This window comes from Haliaeetus albicilla, chromosome 24, assembly GCF_947461875.1.
Source record: "Haliaeetus albicilla chromosome 24, bHalAlb1.1, whole genome shotgun sequence".
NCBI classification, from domain to species: Eukaryota; Metazoa; Chordata; class Aves; order Accipitriformes; family Accipitridae; genus Haliaeetus; species Haliaeetus albicilla.
In genome coordinates, this window is record NC_091506.1 from 17965413 (window position 1) to 17987841 (window position 22429).

General features: G+C 37.7%; 1 protein-coding gene across 5 annotated transcripts in view; it reads left to right on the forward strand.

The window, feature by feature from the left end:
- NISCH (nischarin) overlaps window positions 1-22429 on the forward strand; it is a 32191-nt gene that overhangs the window by 4103 nt on the left and 5659 nt on the right. The window contains exons 2-17 of one of the 5 annotated variants that reach the window (XM_069812416.1): window positions 1774-1857; window positions 2612-2794; window positions 6133-6181; window positions 7838-8001; window positions 9547-9642; window positions 11302-11397; window positions 11966-12118; window positions 14033-14101; window positions 14568-14753; window positions 14953-15081; window positions 15532-15645; window positions 16484-16592; window positions 18907-19031; window positions 19847-19902; window positions 20407-21149; window positions 22136-22304. In XM_069812416.1, the coding sequence (XP_069668517.1) occupies window positions 1774-1857; window positions 2612-2794; window positions 6133-6181; window positions 7838-8001; window positions 9547-9642; window positions 11302-11397; window positions 11966-12118; window positions 14033-14101; window positions 14568-14753; window positions 14953-15081; window positions 15532-15645; window positions 16484-16592; window positions 18907-19031; window positions 19847-19902; window positions 20407-21149; window positions 22136-22155 (2376 nt within the window). In that variant the 3' untranslated portion in view covers window positions 22156-22304. Of the gene's footprint in view, window positions 1-1773; window positions 1858-2611; window positions 2795-6132; window positions 6182-7837; window positions 8002-9546; window positions 9643-11301; window positions 11398-11965; window positions 12119-14032; window positions 14102-14567; window positions 14754-14952; window positions 15082-15531; window positions 15646-16483; window positions 16601-18906; window positions 19032-19846; window positions 19909-20406; window positions 21712-22135; window positions 22311-22429 lie in introns of those variants that run through there. The other 4 variants (XM_069812414.1, XM_069812415.1, XR_011329710.1 and 1 more) reach the window with 4 other exon arrangements.

A 22429-nucleotide genomic window follows, 5' to 3' on the forward strand; every position in this document is an offset into this window, starting at 1 on the left:
TATGTTTCTAGAATTGGTCAGTGCTTGCTGTTTCAGCAAAAGGATACGAAACCTTTATTACATATTTACTCTGACTGTATTGTATACAGAGAGAAGGGGCATTCCTTCCTTGTCTCATAAGCTGGGAGCTGTGAAGTTTACTGTGTTTTCAACATCTAATCTGAGGTTTTATGCATGTATACTCAGTCTGCATTGCATTTAGCTGTAATGCTTGATCCGCTATAATTTAGCGCAGTCAGCTTTTAAAAAGAAATGGTGGTCTTACTGTGGCTTATAAATGTAGTACTACTTTAGTTCTAACTTTAATCTTCTGGTTTCTTTGAGTATCTCCTTGCTTTCCTCAGGGTTATGAGGAACACTTGAATGCTCAGGTTATTCCTGTTCTAATTTGTCACTGGCACAGTGAATAATCATGATCTGCTGTTTCCCAATACAACATGATGGGAAAGCAGATGCAGGCCTTAATTGAGACTGTAATTCTGTGGATGCATTCATCTGTGTTTTCAGTACTCATCCGAACACTGACGTGTCACTTGCTGTATGCACTAGTCAGACATCTTGATTCAGTTCTCTGTAGGACTTGGTTTTTGTTCAGCAAGCCAGTGTCAGATGCTTACAAAAATATAATTGGTATGAGATATAGTTTGTCTTTTAAAATGCGAGTGGTATTCTATTTAATGTTTGGTATTGTGCTGGTCTGTACTAACAATAAGTGAAAACTGGCCTTTTACATAACAAATTGAAACTGTTGATGCTTTTTGTTTCCTCATGTGGGTTTAGCAACTAGATGTGCATCATTCTCATAGCAGCTATGAGTCAGGTCTGTGCGATCTGTGGTAGTAAGGAAGTTCGCAACTGTATTAAACGCTTTCAAGGTTTGATTGCAAATTGTTGGTTTTTTTTTTTCCCCAAGGAGTATAGTTGCATTGGATAACACAAGTTATTTAATTTGTTATTTTCAAGTAGCTGTAGAACTGGTTTTACCAAGCCTTGTTTGTTTTCCGCTTTGTTTTATTTTGTACCTTTAAAGTTTCTTTGGGATGGCTTGCTTCTGGCATATCCAAAGGTAGATTGTGAGTTTCCTGCAGAACCAGTACTGTTCAATCTGCAAAGTCACCTGCAATGAAAATTTTGAATTGTTTGGTACATGCATGGTTAAAAACACTTAGCTTTGTGTAAAGAAAAGTTGGGTTGCTTTAGATAATCGTCGTGATTATTTGGCCATGATTGTAACTCTGGGGAAGCTGTCTTGTGTGCTTTACCCTAAAAGGAATAAAAGAGTTAACATCCAGCCAACCAAAGGATTTGTCTAGATTTCTGAAGGGTTAAGCCTCCAGATTTCTGCTTAACTGTGAAGCGACAGCAGGATGGTTGCCAAGTTCCTCTGCCTGTTGTGGAACTTGGTAGATTGAAGAAGGGATGCTGCTGTCTCAGGGTTGTGGATAGCTATGAATACCAACATAGCTAGCAGAAATCTTCAGAAAAAGTAGTAGCTTAGAGATCTTGGTTATTAAACTTTGGGCTGCGAAAATAAAAGCCATTTCTTTACATTAAGAAGCATCTGCATGTTTTTGTGTGTGGAGCAGCCTTGCAAATGACATTAGGCATCCTATATCAGCAAACTCATCTTAGAGTTTGGGTTAGCTTTCAGTTAACTATGATACTTTAAGCATGTAGAATCACCTTATAGTGCTACATTAACAGCACGTCTCACAGTCAGCTTCTCTAAGACAAATGCTTTGCAGTGCGCTTACTTTAATTTCTTCTTTTCAGGTATACATTATTCAGGTCAGTGTTGGCAGTCATCAGTGGACAGTCAAACATCGTTACAGCGATTTCCATGACCTGCATGAAAAGGTAAAGATATTAAAACTGTGGCCTTGGTCTCTTACAAAACATTGTGCAGTTTGTATAGTTCTGTTGTATGGGACATAAATTCTTTCCTCAATAAAGAGCAAGAATATCTGCCAGATACCATCTGAACTGCAGACTAAATCCTTTTTGTATGAACGATATTACTTGCCTCTGTTACACTTCTCTCTTGAACTGGGGGAGGTTGGCCTGGACAACTTTAGCCTTAGAAGCTTGTATCAGAAAGAGTGGAGTTCAGGCTAGAGTCATTAAATGTTTTGCTGAGAGTGATGTTTATGATCAGCTGATCTGGTAACAAAAAGCTGGATTGGAGCAAAGACTCTCTTCTGGGAGAGGTGGATGATAAAACTGTCCTTAGACAGTAGCATGGGGTAGTTACTAACCAGTGCTGATTAAAAACAGCAAGTGAAAATGAGGGAAAGTCCACTAAAGTTGACTGGGCTGCTTTCTCAGAAAAGCACCGGTAATTCTGTTGTTTTATCACCTTAGTTACATTCAACCATGTGGTACTGTGAATGATTCTTCCAGAAAACACTGTTGTTGAAGTTCTCATCATTTTGTGATAAAAAGTTATTTCTGAAAATACCTAATAGTTTGAGGTCAATAGCTAAATTAACTGAAGTAATTTTATTTTTGGATCTTACCAAAATCAGGGAACATGCTTTTAATGTGTTCTGTTGCATCTTTTGTGCATGTTCAGATGGTGAGTTGGGTAGTAACTCTGGTCTTTGTCTTTCAGCTTGTTTCAGAAAAGAAGATAGATAAAAATCTGTTACCTCCTAAGAAGATCATTGGAAAAAATTCCAAAAGCCTGGTGGAGAAAAGACAAAAGGAATTAGAGGTCTACCTGCAAACCCTGCTAGTCAAGTTCCCTGTTACTACTCCAAAAGTCTTGTCACACTTCCTACACTTTCATTTATATGTAAGTTATGTTTTTAGCATATGAGATGGACGCTTAAATGTCTTTCCCTAGCTCTCTGACTTGGAGAGAATTGTGTGGAATCTTCACAAAATAGGTGAAACTACTCTTTTTCAGCATTTTGCATAATGTAACAAACAAAGCATATTCTTAAGATTTTTGACACCACTTTTTATTGCAGTAGATACTGTGCTGGTGTGTAATATGGATAGGGGCTCTAAGAGGAGAAAATAAATGCTGGCAGGATAGTTGGAAGCTGTGAATAAATCTGAAGCTGAATTGGTTGTTAGGCTGAAGTCAATAGTGCTGGCTCTCCAAAGGAGCATTGCATAATTGATCCACACACACTCCTACTTAGTGGTTAATGGTTAGAGCTGTGGTTCACACTGAAATACTTTCCAGTAACCCAGATGAAGAAAAATGGTGCTTCTCCATGAGAAGTACACTGATGGAGTGGCCTCTGGAGAAATATCTCCAGCCAGCAGACAATGTTAGGGTAAAGGGTGCTTGAAGTGAGAAGCAATGGCTTGCTTTCATGTTCAGATTGCAATTTGTTTGTTCATCTCTTGTGTATAATTAGGCTTTTTTGCAGTATGGCATCATGTTCTAAGGGAGAGAATGAACTTCATAGAGGAAAATGCACTGGAGAACTCAATGGAAAGGAGGAGCAGTAATTGCTTTGGGGTGGGATGTGCTGAGATGGCCCTTCATGGTTTCATATAAAGGCTTCAGAAATGAGTCACAAGTGGTCCACTAGGTGTGTTAATTAAGTTTTAGCAACAAAGAAAAACCTGGTTTAGTTATGTTACATGAACATAATTATCCTGGTGAGACTTTAGAGTTTGACTTAGATAAACAGTGGAAGGTTTACTTCATAGTGTTGCTATTGCCCTGCAGATTTGAGTGAGAAGCACTAGTTTGTCATGATCAAGCCTTCTAAAATGGATTAGGGTTTTTAAATGTATTAAAAATGCACGTGATAATGTAGGGACAATTCCATTCAGATGGAGCAAGCTTCCTGATAATTCAGAAGTTGCATAATTTTTCTGTTCTCTGGCTACTCTGTCTCTTAAATGTCTCTTTCATTAATGTTTCAGTGCTGTACCTTCAACAAAGGTTTTTATGCAGGCAGAAATTCTTCCTAGTCCCTCTCTTGTTTTTCAGTTAGACTGTTTTTTTCTCTTGCTGTAATATTCATCCTTTTTTACTTTTCCAAAGAGCTAGCATTATTTGGATATGAATGCTTCCCTGTTTCTATGCTGTGCTTGTGTATTACAAGCAAAGTTGTTGCTTAATCTGCATTTCTTTGCTTTAGGGGAGTCTGGCTTGAGGTATAAACTTGATTGTTTTTGCTTGGAACTTTAGACTACTTTCAAATATTTACAAAAAAAAAGTTAGTTATTCAGCAGAAAAGCTAAATATTTACCACAGCAATTCTACTGGAAAATAACCTTCCTGCAGAACTTTGATCTTATTTTAAAATATTTTTGTTACAAGACAGCCCATGTGCATGCTTGAGCCATTATAGTCCCTAATATTGCTTCATTAGTTTATATAGGAAGGCTGCAATATTTTTTGTCTATGCTTATTTGTAGTACTTCCAGTAGGGATTATTTAACTTCCCAGGTTAATAGAACTAACTGGAGTAGAAATACCTAAAATAAATACATTAAACCCACTTTGAAGCCTTTGCATGTCACAGGGAAAAGCCAGGTACAGCTTAGCAAGGAGAAACAGTTGCATGTGACAGCAATGTAGAACATCATTGTTACTTTGACATTGAATAGGATGTCTGCAGTGATATGGGGATGCTTGTTTTGTTGCTCTGTCTTATACTTTGTCATCTTAGAAGATTTGGTTTGTTAACTTACAAAGAGAAGCTTTTGCAAGAGAAGAACTGAGTACCCACAAACTGCTGTTCAGAGACACCTGCAAACAATGGACTTCTGTGGGTTTGATGCATATAAGTAGTTAGAGCTAAGACAGAGGTCTCTTGTAGACAGAGGAATAGAGTTGCTTTTTTTGCCTGCTAGTCACTGAACAGTCCAAGTCATAATCTCATTTCAATTATAGATTTAGAAGAAATTTCTGCTGTGTCCCAGAAGATGAAAGAGATACAGAGTATAGTTTTCAATTAAGTCTGTGCATGTCAGATGAATGTAATTGTCTTATTCAAATGATTCAGAATTGTTGAATTTTTTTGGGAATGCAGCTTCTAGCTTGTTGTTCTCAAAACTGGTGTGGAGGCTTTGTTCGTCCTCAGTGAGTGGGGTTTCAGTTATACTAAGAATGTGCTTTTCTAAAATGCTTGCCTCATCAACTGAGCTGAACTGTCTGCTGCAGATGTCCTGTGGATTTATTCCCTTGTTATGAATCATGAGGGATTTGTCAGCAAAGTAAACTCATTAAATATTCATTTTGTGATGATCCATAATACATTTATCCTTTGCGGCTACCTTAAAATGAGATGCATGTGTCTAGGGGAAGCTTCACCATCTCAAATAGTTTTATTTTGTTCTTTTTGTGGGCCTTAGAGAGAACTGTTGGAAATGTTCAGAACTATTTCTGGACTTCCACAGAGCATTTGGGTTTTGAGAGAGAGAGAGTATACAGAGAGGTATGCCTGTATGGGAAATACTGCTACTGATCTTTGTGCACCTTCAGATTCAGGAAGAACAAATCCCTGCATTGTTTTCAGCCTTTTTCTTTCCTTCTAGAGCTGTCAGTGTCTGGAATGGAGATTGAGCACCTGGGTAGGTCCAGGAGGGTAGCAAAGATGTAGGATGGGGAAAAGGGGCTTTTGAATTGCTCTGCAGCAAGCATAATAGAGTTGAAGTCCAGAAGACTAATTACTTCTTATATATATATCTTCTTCGCTGTAGACCTGTTAATCTGAAGTTTTCTGTGCATTAGTGATATTCTGAGGAAATGTTGAGTGATTGATGCATTAGGTTAGTCTTAAAATTTGAAGATCACTATACTTGTAATAGTTTCTTCAAAACAGAGCTTTCTTTCAAGTTGGGCTAATGATGGCTAGTAATAGTTGCTCTAGTTGCTGTTGCCCTTTTCTAATATATGCAGGATGTGACTATTTAAATGTAGTTCAGTATCTTCCAGGTCGGAAATTAAAATAATATGAAATTAAATAATTTCAGGTCATTTTTATGAAGTATTTTCAAATTACAAAGGAATCCGTAAGACATGATCACAGTTGATTTCTGTTATAAAAAAAAAGTCCTGTGCCACAGCAAAAAAGGGAGACTTCAGCAAAGGTACATGTTGAAAAATTGGAACCATAAGTATGTAAATAACACTTGATTACAACAGTTTATTCTTTGCAGGAGATCAATGGGATCACTGCTGCATTGGCTGAAGAGCTATTCCACAAAGGTAAAGAACCTGCAAGAATTTAACTGGGAATGGTTTCCTCTATGTACATGCATTCATATACCTGTGATTTTGAATCTCCAGGCAAAGAGAGATGAATTTTCCATGTCAGACTATGAGATTTTTTTCTTCCCCTTCTTTCTATTCACCTTTTTCTTGCTGTTTACACTTTGATTCAAGCTGCATTTTGGGAGGAGCTGTGACAGAAACAAAACAGAGAAATTGGTGAATTTAGGTTTTGGAAAGGGCCTACTAGTCTGTCCTTAAAGGATAGGATGTGGTACTGGTGATCAGAAGCTTTTGTTAAGCTTTCTGTCTAGGTATGTTTTAGTGTAACCTGTAAGGAAATTTGTTTTATATCAATGAGTCCTGATACAGTGTGTGTTAAATGCAAGAGGCCACTTTACATATCTAAATTAGTATTGTTCTTCCAGAATTCAGGAAACATGAGACCTTCTGGTCAGTTAATTAAAGGATGGCCTTTTCTGAGGCTGGCAGATGAAAATGACATGCACTTACTGTAACTGCAACAGCTTTAACTGGTTCATTAACAGCAGGAGGCATATGAAATGATTAACCAATGCTAATTTTGTTTTGAAGGACATGCTAGATGCTACTGTATAATTCCAGTTGGCTGAGGTGATAGGTGATGCATTTTTCAGCATGCCATTTCAAACTGTTCTGGCACAAAATTAACTTTAGGTGAAGCCATTTCAGAGGGTCTGCTCAGCAAATTTTGGAACAATTTTAAGGAAGCTCCTGAAGAAATCTTCCCTGACTTTGTAGTGCCTGCAGTCTCACTGATACCAGAATCATTGGTGTATGACTGCTGTATATTAGTGTAGCCTTCCAGTAACGTGCAGCTGGAATCTTGGACTTGCTCCCACTGAAGCCAAAGGGAATTTTACTCCTCAGAGCATTTCTGAGAACTGTGCTTATCATGAAAGCTGATGCTCTCTTGTCTATGAAGTCAAACTGATGTCCCAAAGAGGAGAAAGATATTAATTCCACATGTGTGTGTTTTGACTGCTGTAGTCCATGTTAACTCTTATGGTGCCTTCAGAGAGGCTTTTGGATGCTGTTTCCCACTGTTCCTAGAATGAAATGGGATTGTAAAAATATTATCAAATAATGCATTTCCTGTTCTGGGAGTTCACGTTGGTATTAGTGTGGTGAAACTCCTCATACTTTCCAAGAAAACATACTTGCTACAGTTCTGCATTTAGGCAGTGTAGCAAAAGATGTAAGGCCTGGTTTTTAGATGGCAGGCACTGCTTTTTCTGGATAGAGTAAGTCCTAACTGCTACAGAACTTAGGGATATCTCAGAAAAAGTTTAGTATCTCTTACATTATATAAATGAACCTTGATTCCAGTCCTGTTAAGGTTGAGGGAATCTGCCATTAGTTGTGTTAGGAGCTTCAGGCTTGTATGATGAGTGCCCATTTGAACACCTAGGTTATTTTGGTGTTAAAAAAAATTCTTAATTCAGCTGTTGTAGTTTAAAGTGGCAAAAAAGGACATTGTTTTGGTACCTCAATTATGAGCTTAGAGTATAAATGACAAACATCTAATCTCTAACATCAGATCTTCAATGTAACACTTATTCTTTTGTAACCATTACAGCATTGTGTTTGATACCATCATACTCTGTTTTTCAGGAGAGCAGTTACTAATGGCTGGAGAAGTCTTCACGATCAGACCCTTGCAGTTATATGCTGTCACTCAACAGTTGCTACAGGGGAAGCCTACATGTGCTAATGGAGATGCCAAAACAGATCTAGGTCATATTCTAGATTTCACTTGTAGACTCAAGTATTTAAAGGTGAGCTATACTTGCACAAATACTGGAGATGTTGTTTCTACCAGACTGACATGATTCTTAGCATACTTTTGGAGTCTAGTTTGAATGCACAAGAACTTTAAGGATAGTAAACAAGTGTAAGCATTTGGAAGTCAATGTTAAGCAGGTGTTTATTGTCAACCTTCAATAGCATATAGTTCTCTAACAAAGATGCTGATCGTCTGATGTGGTCTCTTCAGCAGTGCTCTCTGTAGAGATGCAGTCACAGAATCTTAGTGGGTGCTAGCAGGAATAGGGTGATAGATAAATACTATTCTCTTCAACCCTGCATTCTTTGCACACACTGTGCGTAGGCCAGTGTATATGTATACATATGCATACATGCATATAAATCCTGTCCCCTTTCTCACCTTTGACTGTATCTGTTAGTTTGGGTTTTTTTTAACTTTCAAAAATCTCAGTTTCATAGATGAGATGGCCCTGAATTTCTAGCTAAAATACCATTTCAGAATAAATGTAAAATGGCCTCAGAACAGATCATTTTTGTCTGGAGCCAATTTTTTTCCTACCAAATAGGTGGATTGGAAAGACTTTTCCTGAGTAATTTTTTTAACACTGCTTGCTATAGCTCAAACTCTTTTTAGCCCCTCTCTTACAAGAAGAGCTTCCTTTTAACTGTGTGGTGTGTTCAAAGGGGAAACAAAGTAGTGGATTGGGGGAAGCTTCACTGGAGTACTTAGGAAGTTGTGAAAGCAAAACCACAGCTGTGCTTGTATTTCTGTGGATCTTCAGTTGCCTTTGCCATCCTCTGTGTATAGAATACTCTGAACAGAGGATTCTCTGGCTGGAGAAGAGCATATCATTTAGAAAAATACCCATCTTCAGAATTTCTGGCACTTCTGAATGCTTGTGAGTGGGGACCTTCAGACCTTGTAAGATACATATGAGACCAGAAAAAAACCTTAGATATTTCTCCCAAAATTATACTCACAACAAACATAAATTAAACCACCTGTCTCTTACACTGTTGACATGCTCTGAGGCCAGAATCCAATGACCACATGGAAATACTAGATGCATTTATATTAGATGTGTACTAATGTCTAATGTTTTCTTCAAACTCATCTTGTCAATGCCTTGAACTTCATCCCCTGTAGTGGAATTGAAACTGTTCTGTCTTGGAGGATCCAGATGTTTCAAGGAAATTGTTTTTAGTGAATGCTGCTCTGGCTTGGTCAGCTGAAAATGAAGCCTTGGTCAGTCTTGCCTATGGTATCTTTTTGGGTTTTTTTTTTTTGCATGCCCCATGTGCTACAAAATACAAGCACAAGGTGGCAGTTCAAGTTCAGTGCTTCAAGTTCAGTGCACTTAGCTGGAGCAACTACAATCATTTCCTGAAGAGTTAATCGGCAAGTTTCATGAATAATTCCACACTTGAAAAACTGGTTGGACTTTGGCTGTCTTTCCAAGATGCTGTATTTGTGCTATTTGCCTGTGTAAGACTATCTGAAATGTGGACAAGTTGGATTATGTGCACCAACTCTGTTCTTCAATGTTGATTACTAGGTCACTGGAACAGGGGGACCTTTTGGAACCAGTAACATTCAGGAGCATCTCTTGCCTTTTGATCTGTCAATTTTCAAATCGCTTCATCAAATAGAGGTATGACTGAGATACTGCTCATAATTTTATAGAGGCTCTGTGAATGCCAGTCTGCTGCATGTCTCAGAATTGTATGCTTTGATTTGGTGCTAGAATTGTGGACTGCAATGTTTAGAAGGGCTGTTTCATTTGTGAAACAGTGTTTTGGGTTTTGTGTTTTTTCCCCACAAGTCTTGGAAATAAGGATGTGAAATTTAAATGTTTAGAATAGCTTATACTGTGTGTGTCAAGAAGGATGTGATTTCCAGCATATACACAAGACCTAAAACAGGGTGGCTTTCCATTGTCTTGAAGATCTAACAAATGGGTTTTAATGGGATCTCTTATTACAAAGTACTTTTTGGAAAGTGCCAAATATTTGTGAAAATGTCCTGACATTAAATTTGCTTGTGGAAGTATGCTTTTGGGTATAGTGCTTCTTGCTTGATAATTTGCAGATTTTTTTCATTGGTCTGCTTTCAGTGTGAGTGACAGGGTTTCTAGTGGAAGTTATTCAATGAGTATTTTATGAAATACTTTTCTGACCACTTTGGATCTTTCTAGAGAGATAATATCTGACTTTGTCTTGCAGTCTGTACTCTGTGTCCACTTTTGGTGGATGCTGTACCTCTTCTAGTATATGAACACAATTGTCTCATTGATATGAGACTGACTTGGTTAAAAACTGAAGTGGATTTCTGAAGTCAGTGATTTATTGACATTTTATTGTGGGAAAAACTACAGTGGGCTGAAGAGTGGGAGAGCCTAAGATACTGCAGAGATGATATTGCAGAATAGTATCAATTTTCCCCTTTCCTGTGAGCATAGATGGTTTCAGGTGTAGCTTTGCTTCATGTGTGGGGAAAAAAAAGGGCTTTAGTCTTGAAGACTTTTGTAATTGTATGTTTGTGAAAAGTTTTGGATTGACTGGCACCAGACTGACATTTTCATCTAGTAGTAAATACTTCCAAAAATTAACAGTGTTAATCTGGAAAGAATATTTTTTTTTCAAGGGTGGCAGGAGCTCTGTGTCTCAGTTTAGTGTGGTTTCCCTGATACACCAGCAAATGTGCCAGTTGTGGTTGCACAGTGTGTGACCGTCTACAGAGAAGGACCTGGTTGCTGGACAGAGGCTGTAGCAGACCTTTGGTGGTGTTCCAAATTGAGCTACAGAAAAAAGACTTTGTGATCTTAAACTTAGTCTGTGCAGTTAGCTCACTAGTGTATTAAATGCTTGGATTACTATCCTCACTTCCTAGGCATTTCTTTTTTCTTACAGTAAAGAACTTACAATACCTAAGTAAATGTGTCTGCTGGTAAAGCCATAGCTTGAAATATTTCTTTTTGGTAACAGTAAAATACTGTGCCCTGTTAAACTGCCTGGGTAGTTTTACCTTGAAGAATACATGGGGCAGGTAGAAAGGCAATGGAGAAGAAGCTTTGTTCAAATAAATGTTTGAATTTCACTTTTCTGTAGTTGTGTCTCTAATGTCTTGCTTTAGCTTTACCAAATGTAGGTATTTCTGACCTGATAATCTCAGGAAATTTGAAGGGAGTGCTGTAACTACTTTCCAAATTGGTAGAGAATCTGCTATTGAAGCTTTTAGCTGCCTCTTCCATGTCTCATATTTGTCTGTTCTAGCATTTCTGACTTTGTAGTATAACTATTTTTTTAAATAGATCAGTCATTGTGGGGGAAAGCTTATCAAAGGGCTGACTTCATCAAAACATGCTCTGGCCACAATGAGTGTTCGATACTCAGCAACATCAATGAAGGTAAGAGTGAGTTCCTACTTCTGGTGAGTGTTCAAAGCACCTGCAAAAATAACGTGCCCATTGTGGAAATTCCATTTGGAGTCCATGTACTTCTCTGTACTGCCTGCTGCAGGTTCTTCTTTTAAAACCATGGAACTGAGAGGGTTTGCTAACCTTTCAGAATCTCAACTTTGAGTGGAGAAAGTGTTTGTGTGTGTCCCTTCATAGGGACATTTCTGATGCTTTTATTGGAATGTATGCTTCTGTTACTCCTCCAGAACCAAATGCATATGTCTTATTCTTTCTCTGGGCTTTGATTTGGCAAGGGATATCCAGTACCATAATTTTCACAGTCCCTCTGTTCTACCACGTTCCCCATTTGGATTGGCTGCTAGTGTTGGAACTCCCTGCCTGTAGATCTAAAATAATTCTGACCCAGTCAGCTAACATTTTAAGACTTAAAACTTTAATCTAGGTGATTATAAAGCTTAGAAATCTTCCTTACTTAAGGTTGTTTGGATTGTTTGCAAAACTATTAGCTTCCAATGAAGATATAAGCATAATATCTTAGTGTCCTTGTCTTAAATAGGAAATCCTGGTGCCTGAGGCCTCTGAGTTTGATCAGTGGGAGCCAGAGGGTGCAACTTCAAGTTGTCCAGTGACAGCAGTTATCCCAACTTGGAGAACTTTAACAACTTTGGATATGAGTCACAATAGCATATCTCAAATTGATGATTCAGTGGTAAGAAATATTTTTTAATTTGTGGAAAAAAGTATGACTGATCTGCTGTGGTACATTACACAGCAGGTATTTTGCATTTAGTTTATATATCTTCTTTCTGAAAGATTTTCAGCTGCACTTACTTCATGCTTATTAGCTATGCAAGTTAATGCTTAGGAGATTTTTTTCTTTTACTACTTTGATATTTGTCCTGGTTTTGGCTGGGATAGAGTTAATTTTCTTTCTAGTAGCTGATATGGTGTTGTGTTTTGGATTTAGTATGAGAATAATGTTGTTAACACACTGATGTTTTCAGTTGTTGCTAAGTAGTGTTTATACTAAGTCAAAGATTTTTCAGCTTCTCGTGCCCAGTCAGCAAGAAGGCTGGAGGGGCACAAGAAGTTGGGAGGGGACACAGCCAGGACGGCTGACCCAAACTGGCCAAAGGAATATTCCATACCATGTGATGTCATGCCTAGTATATGAACTGGGGGGAGTTGGCTGGGGAGGGTGATTGCTGCTCACGAACTAACTGGGCATCAGTCAGTGAGTGGTGAGCAATTGCATTGTGCATCACTTGTTTTGTATATTCCAATTCTTTCATTATTATTATTGTAATTCCATTCTTACTACTATTATTATTTTCTTTCTGTACTATTAAACTTTTTATCTCAACCCATGAGTTTTACTTTTTTATGCAATTCTCTCTCCCATCCCACTGTGGCGGGGGGGGGATGAGCGAGTGGCTTAGTTACTGACTAGGATTAAACCATGACAGTATTTTCTTTGCTAAAGGAGCAAAGTTTGTCATTCTGTGCTCTGTAAGCAACACTTCCATGAATACTGACTTTTTGAAACATGCTTTTACTGTTTGCATTGGCCTTAGGCCACTTACAAAAGTTGGGGGTTTTTTTTGTTTGGTGTGTTTTGTTTTGTTTTTTTTTAAAGAGCAAAACACCTCTTCAGCTCAGCTTTGGAGTGTTATCAAGGCTGAAGCTTCCTGCATATTTAAAAACTTGTGGCTTGCTGGCAGCTGCCTTGACATCAAAACAATATGAAGAGCATGGAAACAAAATTTGGAGTATTTTGCCAGTACCTTAGAATTACATTTTGTAAATCAGTTATTAAAAAAAAAAATCTAGCATTCATTACTAGAACATGTGTCAAATATGAACATGAGTTTTTTACTTGAGCTACTCTTGTGAAGCAGGAAGCAGTTATGTCTGTAGGTAGACATACATGGTCTAGACATAGACTAGAGATCATGGACTTGGAGTGCAGTTTTCTTGTTCAGGTTTTTTTGTGATTTAGACTTAGGGTGTTTCAGGTCTGAGTCCAGGCCTTAACTACAAGGCAAATCATTGGTGAGATTACAACCAAAATGAAGTGGATGCAAATATGTTGATGTCAAAATTCCTCATCAAATTCAAGGTTTGAGTCCTCCAAAAATTAAAGGCTTTCTGGGTTAAAGTGCATTTTCGAGAGGTTTGTGTGACCTTGTAATGCTTGCCTAGTGTAATCAAAACATGGAAACAAATCACTCAACTTATTCTGGTTTTTGGTACTGTCGTCTTTATCCATGTTCCTGTGTAACATAGATATACTTGTTAGATAAGATGGAAACACCTATTAATGTGTTTGATGTATAGTTAATGGGTCTAAACTGGGAGCAACGTGTCTTCAGTGAGAAACGGTTTCAAATTAAAACTTAACCATGCTCCTCAGAGTAACCTGGTTTTCTTAAAAGCAAGATTCAACTCTTGTGTTGCACTAGGTCATACAGAATACTTTTTTAATACCAAAAGCTGAGAAGAGAGGCTGTGCATCAGATGATACCTTTCCTTTGCTTGTTGGTCAGCTGATAGTGAAGGAAGTGTATGGCCTGATTTATAAGCTAAAATGCATATAACACATGCATTTTTTCTTGTCCTCTAGAAATTAATTCCAAAGATTGAATTCCTGGATTTGAGTCACAATGGGGTGTCTCTGGTGGAAAATTTACAGGCAAGTGATGCTTTTGAAGGTGACTTTTTTTTTCTGCCCAGACTTCCTGAGACCTTAGAACACAGATTTTCTTGCTTTAGGATTTTGTTGCTCATCTTTCTCATGGAGAATGGTTTAAGCCCAAATAGCTTATCCTCCATAACATCAAGTACTCTTTTAATGGTGCGCTTCTTACTTGCTCTGGATATTTTAATTTCTTTGCCAATACTGACATAAAACATTTAGTTTTTAACTAAATTCATTCACTGCCAGCTGTATCTGTGGGTTGGTAAAAATGTAGTTGAGGAAGTTCCCTTTCTACAAGCTTGAGCCTGTGTAATCAATAATTTCATGTTTTTCACGCTAGGCAGTGTCCAGCAAGAAAACACTGTTGCACAAAAAAATGAACAAGCCATAATACAATGTCTTCGATATTGTTTAATTTTAATGAATTGGTGTATGACATGGATTTTCTGTGCTTTTGTAGCATCTTTACAACCTTGTTCACCTAGACTTATCCTACAATAAGCTTACATCACTAGAAGGTGTTCACACAAAACTGGGAAACATCAAAACTCTGAATTTAGCAGGAAATCAGCTGGAAAGGCTGTGTGGTCTTAACAAACTGTACTCATTAGTCAACTTGGATCTGAGCAACAACAAAATAGAACAGGTAACTGTTGATTTTCAGTGTTGAATTGTGCTTTAGATCACAAGCAATGTCTTTCAGTGGGTGAAACTGCAAATAAATAAAAGTGGCTGTAGTGATTTTTTTTCCTGCTTATTGTATGTAATTTATGCAAGAAATGCTCAGTCTGTATGTTCATTTTCATTTAGCCAATCTGTATCGATCCTTATTCCAAAACTTTCAGATTGATGAAGTAAAAAATATAGGAAACCTCCCGTGCTTAGAAAAGGTGGTCTTATCCAGCAATCCATTGAGCATCATCCCTGATTACCGGACCAAAGTACTTGCTCAGTTTGGGGACAGGGCCTCGGAGGTAAGCCATGGTGCGCTTCTTCCTTTGAAGCTGGCATTTGAAAAAATGTTTTTTAAAGCCTGGTGAGGAAAGTAGTGTGAATGTTCCAAAACTTGATGAGCCTTTAGTGTGTGTTGGAGAAGGTCTTTAGAGAATGAAACCATATTAACATTATTCAACTATGCTCCTGGATCTAAACGAAGGTCTACCTTGTCTTCATTGGGTAATAGTATGTTAATATTGAAACAGAGCTGTGCTAGAAGGGTGTTAAGCTTACCAAGCGTTTCTGAGTTTGCACTGAATTCCTATCATGTTAGAGCAGGGTCTAATGTGATAATTTTTTGTGTAATGGTTACAAAGATGCACATAGTTTGCATTAAGTGAAGATGATTTTTGATTATTACATTAATAAAAATAAATTGCAGAGCTGCCTTGTTTTCAACATTTTTTGATGTTTTCACATTTTTTTAGGTCTGTTTGGATAACATAGTTACCACAGAAAAGGAACTAGATACTGTGGAAGTGCTAAAAGCTATTCAAAAAGCAAAGGAGGTGAAATACAAACTGAGCAACTCTGATAAAAAGGTGAGGGTTTTGGTGCTGTGAGAGGAGTAGAATGCGCTGTGTACAACAGAAGCTTACAAAAAGACTTCTACAAATTAGATCTAAACGGAATTCATTAAACTTTCCTTAGCGTTAAAGGTTTTATGCTTTGTATGAACTTTTAGTGTTGCCTCTTTTTCCTATTTAGTGTTCAGTGTAATTTCAGTACTTATCTGACCTTCCTTTTTGTGCTGGCTTAGGAGAGAGGAAGTGAGAGGAAAAGATAAAATGACTTAATGGTGTACACAATGAATATGCAGTTGACCTTAACAGCCATATTTTGTCTTATGCAAGTATTGTAGGGGTGTGATTTTACTGCTTATGTTGCAGAGTACTGAAATGACTTTCCCAGACTTTCTTGTTGTGGATATTTAGCAGTGGGAAAGAATCAGAAATCTGAATCCTCCTTGCCTTCTTTCATGTGTGTCTGTGTGCTGTGTAGTTGGTTAGTCTTGTTTTAGTAATAAACTTATTATCAGAACCTATCTTGTCCCAACAGTGTCCCTGTTTTCATTCTCTCATGGTTTGTGAAACTAGCTGCTAGTTTTGTCAATACAGTGATTAGTCAGTGATCAGAATGACTTCTGTAAATGAATTCTTAGTGGGATTCCCTTAGTGTGAAAATAGAAACTTCAGAGGATGTGATGCACTGCCCCCCCCCCCCCCCCCCCAAAAAAAAGAGAGGGGGGGAAAAAAAGCTGGCATTAACTTTCCTTTTACTAAAACTGAGAAAGCTTGTGTAGACTTACTTTAGTTCAGGATCTAATGTGTCTTGTGTATTTAGGTTTTTTCTTTAATCGCTGCATACTTTCTTTATTAGATCAGTGAGGACTCCAGGCTCACTGCTGCCAGCTCCAAATCAAACTGTTCTTCTCTTACTGTTCGTCCTTCCTCTCCCTCTCTGCCTCGTCCTGTCAGCTCCAGCCAAGGTAATCATGTATGTATCGTGCTGCTGGGCTGAGCCTCTTGGTTCTGCTTTTCTAAGCTGCATTGATATACATGAATATTATGTGCATGGATATAGGGCTTATCAAGACAAAGCAGAAAGACCTGGTAGTATTGGCTTAGAAAATCGAAAGTTGTATGTGAATCAGTAAAACTGACCTGTTGTTTGCTGTAGTGTTAATTAACTGTAGTGGCAGTTTGGGTACAGGACTTTTACCGTGCCATCCTGCAGAAGTCACCAGCAGAGGACTATGTATCTTTTCCTGGTTTAGATACATGCCTTAATGGAAAACTATGGCATGTATAGACATGTTTTAAAATTGTTTCTCTACCTGTTCTTGGTCTGCAAAATGGGAGCTCAAGCAGCATATATTCCATTATTGCTTTTTTGCAAGAGCTGCATTTCTGTCAAACCAGAGGGAAGATAGAAAAAGGAGATGAGTAAAAGATGGCTGTGGGATTAGTGTTCTGGCTCTGCCTGTGATTTCAGCACATCTGTTGTGCTCTACAGCACCTGCTAACCTTACCTGAAAATTTTTTACTGTATGCTTCAAATAAGGTTGTCTGTTGCATTAGGAACTTAGAAGAATGGCTTATCTTTCATCTTTTGCAGGGAGCCCATAAGACTGACTTATGTGCATAGTCATTTGTGACTGAGAAGAACAGATAAAGATACTTTTTTTTTTTTTGCATTTGCCTAATAAAAACTTAAAGTGCAGTAGGATATGAACAGTGGGAGAAGACTTCGTAACCATTTAAAAGAGCAGGGATTATATTCTCAATAACATGGGGTGGAACAGCTTACTCTTACCAATAAATTGGTGGATGGGGGAGAGAAACATGGCTGAAAAGCTTCATCTTTGAAAAAAGTCCATTGCCGTGATTTCTGCAAAATCAGTAGAGGTTTCTTAGTTCACTCTATAAAAATTAAATTGTTCTGACAGCATTGTATTAAAGGACAGACAACTTAGATACAGATTTAGTTGCTACTTATGTACATCATCTGCCTTCATAGTCCTTCTAGATCACTTAATCTGCAGATAAAATGCTGTTTTTTCCAAAATGAAGTCAATGCTAGCTTTAAAGTATTAAGCATTTAAGTTACAGGATTGAGACAGTTTGTCTATGTAACAACATGCAGTTTTATACCAGACTGGCTGTAAAAATGCATGCTAGCAATCACTGTTTAGAAGTTATTCATCAATAGTCTTTTTCTATTACAATAAATGTTTAGGAGCAAATGAATCTTGGGAGGAAAAAAAAAAAATCTAGATCTTTCTTTCTGAAGTACTTGGGAGTTTTATAGGAAGACTGGTATAAGATTCAAGGTTTATTTATTGTAGTCCTTTTCCATAAGGTTCCTTTAGTAGAATCTTGGGGAAGGCTTTTATAAATAGTGGGAAAATGAGGACTAGGGCAGGCTATTTCTCAGCTTTAACAATAGAAATTGATTATTTACTACATATTTAGCTATTGAGGGTTGTTTTCAAAATACTGATTTTGAGAAATCTATTTTAAAAAATGGAAATATGCTAGGCAATTAGTTTCACTTAGACCTTAAATCATAAATAATGGAATTAATTTCCTGATATGCTATTTCTATGAATTGTTTTCTCTGCAGTTTTTCTAGACACCATCTGTTTCCGTTACATATTATTCAAATTAAATGTCACTAGCAAATGGCATATGGAAAAAGATTAAATATTTATACAGGAAACAGAAAACCAAAAATAATGCTGTCATGTTCTGTTTTTCCTGTCAATCTGAGTTTCCTTCTTGCTAACACAGTATTTTGTTCAAATAATAAATACTCTTGTGTTTCCTCTGTGAGACGGTTTGAAGTAATCTACTAAACTTTACTATCAATCCAGAAAGATATGTGCAGGAGTTCTTATGCTCAAGCCAGAAACATATCCACACTAATTCTGTTGTTTATTTGCACGTTTATATAATTGAGCTGGCTGGCTCAGGGGTAATATTGAAAATTGATTTGCTCTGTTGTGTCAGTGTAACGCTGTGAATATCAAACAGGCAAAAAGTCAAATGTGCCTGAGAATGTTGGCGTATGTGCATTTATAAGTTTTTACTGATGATTCAGCTTTGAACCCTTCAAAAAGTTTCCGAATAAGGCGAGATGATTGTCTTAAGTGGCATTTGAGAGACCAGACCTTCTGAGTCTAGTTGAAGGTTTACGGTCAGGTCTTTATACAATTTTAATTCCACTTGTTTGGCAAATACTATTAGACATTCATTTTGGTTTTACTTCAGTGATTTAAGAGCTGTTTATATTTGTTCTAGAAATAATTTGTGAAGAAACAGTCCTAGCCAGCAGTTTTTTGCAATCCAGTGGTTCGACTCCTACAGACCATACAGTTCCCCAGAGATGCTTTGAAATACCAGACTCCAGATGTAAATACCAGGTAGTTGCCATCCTTCTGTTTGTTTAATGGTGTTTTTAAAAGTGTTTTTGCAAGCTTATTTCTGATATTAAACTTCTGTTATCATAGTAATCCATAGCAAAGTTTTTTGATTCTCAGAGCTATTATAATGTAAAAGGAGGTAGCTCCAAATTTGAATCAAGGGGTTGGTCCACCTTGTAAATTAAATGCATAATCCAAGTTTACCAGAGTTGCAGAGAATTGTTGTCACTATGTCATGACTGAGATGCTTATCCAATATTAGTATCACATCATTTAATATCCACTTAGATACTGAGTGTAAGACTTCTATCATATCTACTTTCTTGCTAGTAGAGTGGAAGGATTTTCTCCTTGTCAATAGGTAATGGCCTTAATTTGTCTCCTTCAAACTCCTGCTGTTTGATAACGTCTGTATTGTGATTTCATTTGTTGTATTGGAAACACCCTTCATATGCATGGCTTCAAGGAATGAGACAGCAAGACTTGGGGGAATCTCTTCCTTTGCTACTGGTATAGTTGGTCTTTGTCAAGCTCCTTCACCTTTTTGCCTCACTTCAGTAAAAATTTATAGTGTGCTGAAATGTCTATGGGTCACAGGTTGGATCTGTTCTTGAGCTAGCAGCGGAGTTCATTCTTTTCCTGCCTTAATTGAGTGCCCAACCTAAAGTAAACAGTGTTTCAGGATCCTCAAAGGACTTTGCAGTGAGTCGGCTAGCTTTAAAAAGTGGGAGCCAATGTTAACTTTGTTTTTCATATATGCTGAAGTCTGACAGCAGCTGTAAGTAGTTGATAGCTTCCTGATGTTTTCTTCTACTTAGGCACCTGCCTCCCTACTGGATTCATGCAAAGAGTATGGAAGTGGTCATCATATGTGGTAAGCTAGATGTCTAAGTTCTGGTTTAAATCCTTGTTAGCTTTTGGGTAACAAAAGTGGATGCTGCATTTTTAAACCTGGCCTTCAAGGCAAAACAGTCTCTTTCATTGCATGCTGCCTCTGTTTGTTTCTTTTTTTTAACCAAAATCAATTTCATGGTGTAAAGTGTTTTTAACCTTTGAACTGTGGGATGCAGTTGGTAGTTTCAAAACCAGCAATAGCTATACTATGAAGTGCTTTAACTTGTAAGGATATGCTTGTTGGGGATGGGAAATGGAAGATGAGTTAAACATTTCAGTTTTTACTTTCTATAGAATTACATGCTACCAGCCTTTAAAATCAATGGCTGTGTGCAGTACAAAGATGTTTTGCAAAATTACACTGACTTAACTGTATTAACAAGAGTAAACCTCAAAGTTCTAAGCAGCAGCACCATGAATTGTAGGTAGCTATGACTGTTTTTAAACTGAAGCTTGTACTTACTGTGGCTTATCTCTTTTGAAGTTTTGATCGTTCAGAGGAAGAACACTGTGCGGTGCCTGACCCCTGTAACACCATCATCTTGCCTTTTAATTGTATGTCATACACTGCCACAAACCAAGATTTTATCCAGCACCTTTCTGCCTTGATAGTGCAGACTGTGCAGAGATCATCCCCCTCCTTTACAGAGAATAAAGGAAGTGATTCCAGAACCACAGACAAAGAAGATGGATATTTTGAAATGGGACTTCATGAAGGAGATCAGACTTTTGAGTTCAGCACTACTTCAGATACTCGGTCATCTGACAACATAGCAGAGAGTATTGATGTAGTCAAAATCCTCTGGAGTTTTTCTATTCACATTCATAAAGGACTCAGGCAGTTTGCTTCATGTTTGGTTTTGACTAATGATATGCTAGCTGTGTTTGAGATTCCTCATCAGGAATTGAGAGGAAATTGCCAGCACATCCCTTCTGCCTTGAAATTAACACTGTGTTTTCCATATACTGATCTAATAGAATTTGGCTTCCTCCTGCCAGAAATCTGTTTAACACTGAAGCTGAAAAACGGTGACAACTGCTTGCTTATTGTTTCAGACTCCCAGAATCTTCAAGACTTTTATTCCTGTTTACACACCTGTTGCTGTCAACACCACACATCAGTGTTACCAAGCTCCACGTTGTACTGTGGAAAAGCAAACCTCCAAGAGTTTCTCTGTCAGCTTATGGAATTGAATTGCATTTCAGCAGAAGATGTTGAAATAAAAGGTTGTTTCCCAACATATCTTCTTTATGGGAATAAAACCAATGTTCAGAAAATCTTGCATCAACCAGAGTCAGCTGGCAATAACAAAGAATGGTCAAAAAATGTTTTGTGTTCTGCACTTTATTCTTCAGTGTATAAATCTTTTGACCAGGGTCCCTGTGTGGTCCATCCGTGTTGGATATTTCTAACACCCCAGCATTTGTATATAGTAAAGGTGGATTTCAGTTTACTGCCAGGTAAATGGGTAGGCACAGAAGAGTTGGGAGGCGTATTTAAGCTCAACAGGATTCCGTTAGCATCACTTGTGTTGCATCCGACTCACGGTTCCATCCAGCAGAAGGGTTCATTTTTGGATGGGCATGTGCTGGAGTTGCTCGTTGGATACAGATTTATTAGAGCAGTTTTTGTTCTACCTCATGAGAAATTCCACTTTCTAAGAATCTACAGTCTTTTAAGGACACTCCTACAGGATGTTAAAACTATTATTATTTTCAAAGCTTCAAGCAAATCAGATGCTGTAAGAAATCATGTTGTGGAGACAAACAGACATGGTCAGTCAGCAAGGTAACAATTCCCATAAAAGGTCTGTTGCGCAGTGCTGAACTTAATGTGGCCTAGCCAGTGTGTTTGCAGTTGTCATTGTAATTATTTTTGGCCTGTAATGTTGATGGAAGTACTTTTTCATTCTGCTAGTCTGTAGCATGTGTGAATGGTTATCCTGGACTGTATCTGTCTACCTCTTTTTTTTGTTCCTGTTTTGTTTTATCATTGCAACATAAAATGTATTTTCTTGTGGAAGGAGACTTCCTATTTCTTGTGCTTGCAAGCTGAGATCATGGCAGATTGACAGCTATGCTCAAGATAAATCATTTAAAGTAAACTAAGGATAGAAGTTGCCTGTTTATGAAAAATAAAGTACTAATTCTTGCAGGGAAAGAGCTGTGTATTTCCTTAAATTTTGATGATGTGTTTTCTGGATCTTTTCTAGCTTTTGCAAGCCTCATCTGATGCTGTCATCTTTATATCCATCTGAATTTCTCATGCAGAAGATAACAGAAGATAACCAGATTCCTGTTCACCTTCATGTTTCTGTGTCTCTGCAGTATGTGGCTGGGCTGAAAGGAAATGCCCTAGTTGAGTTTTTCCATGGCAATGTTGCAGAGGTATTGTGCCTAGCTCAGGTGTATAAAAAAATGCCTGTGGCCTTTCAGTACTAGACAGTCTTTTAAAAAGAACTTCCCTGATCAAACTTAAAAACAAGAGTTAAGCTCTGTGAAACCTG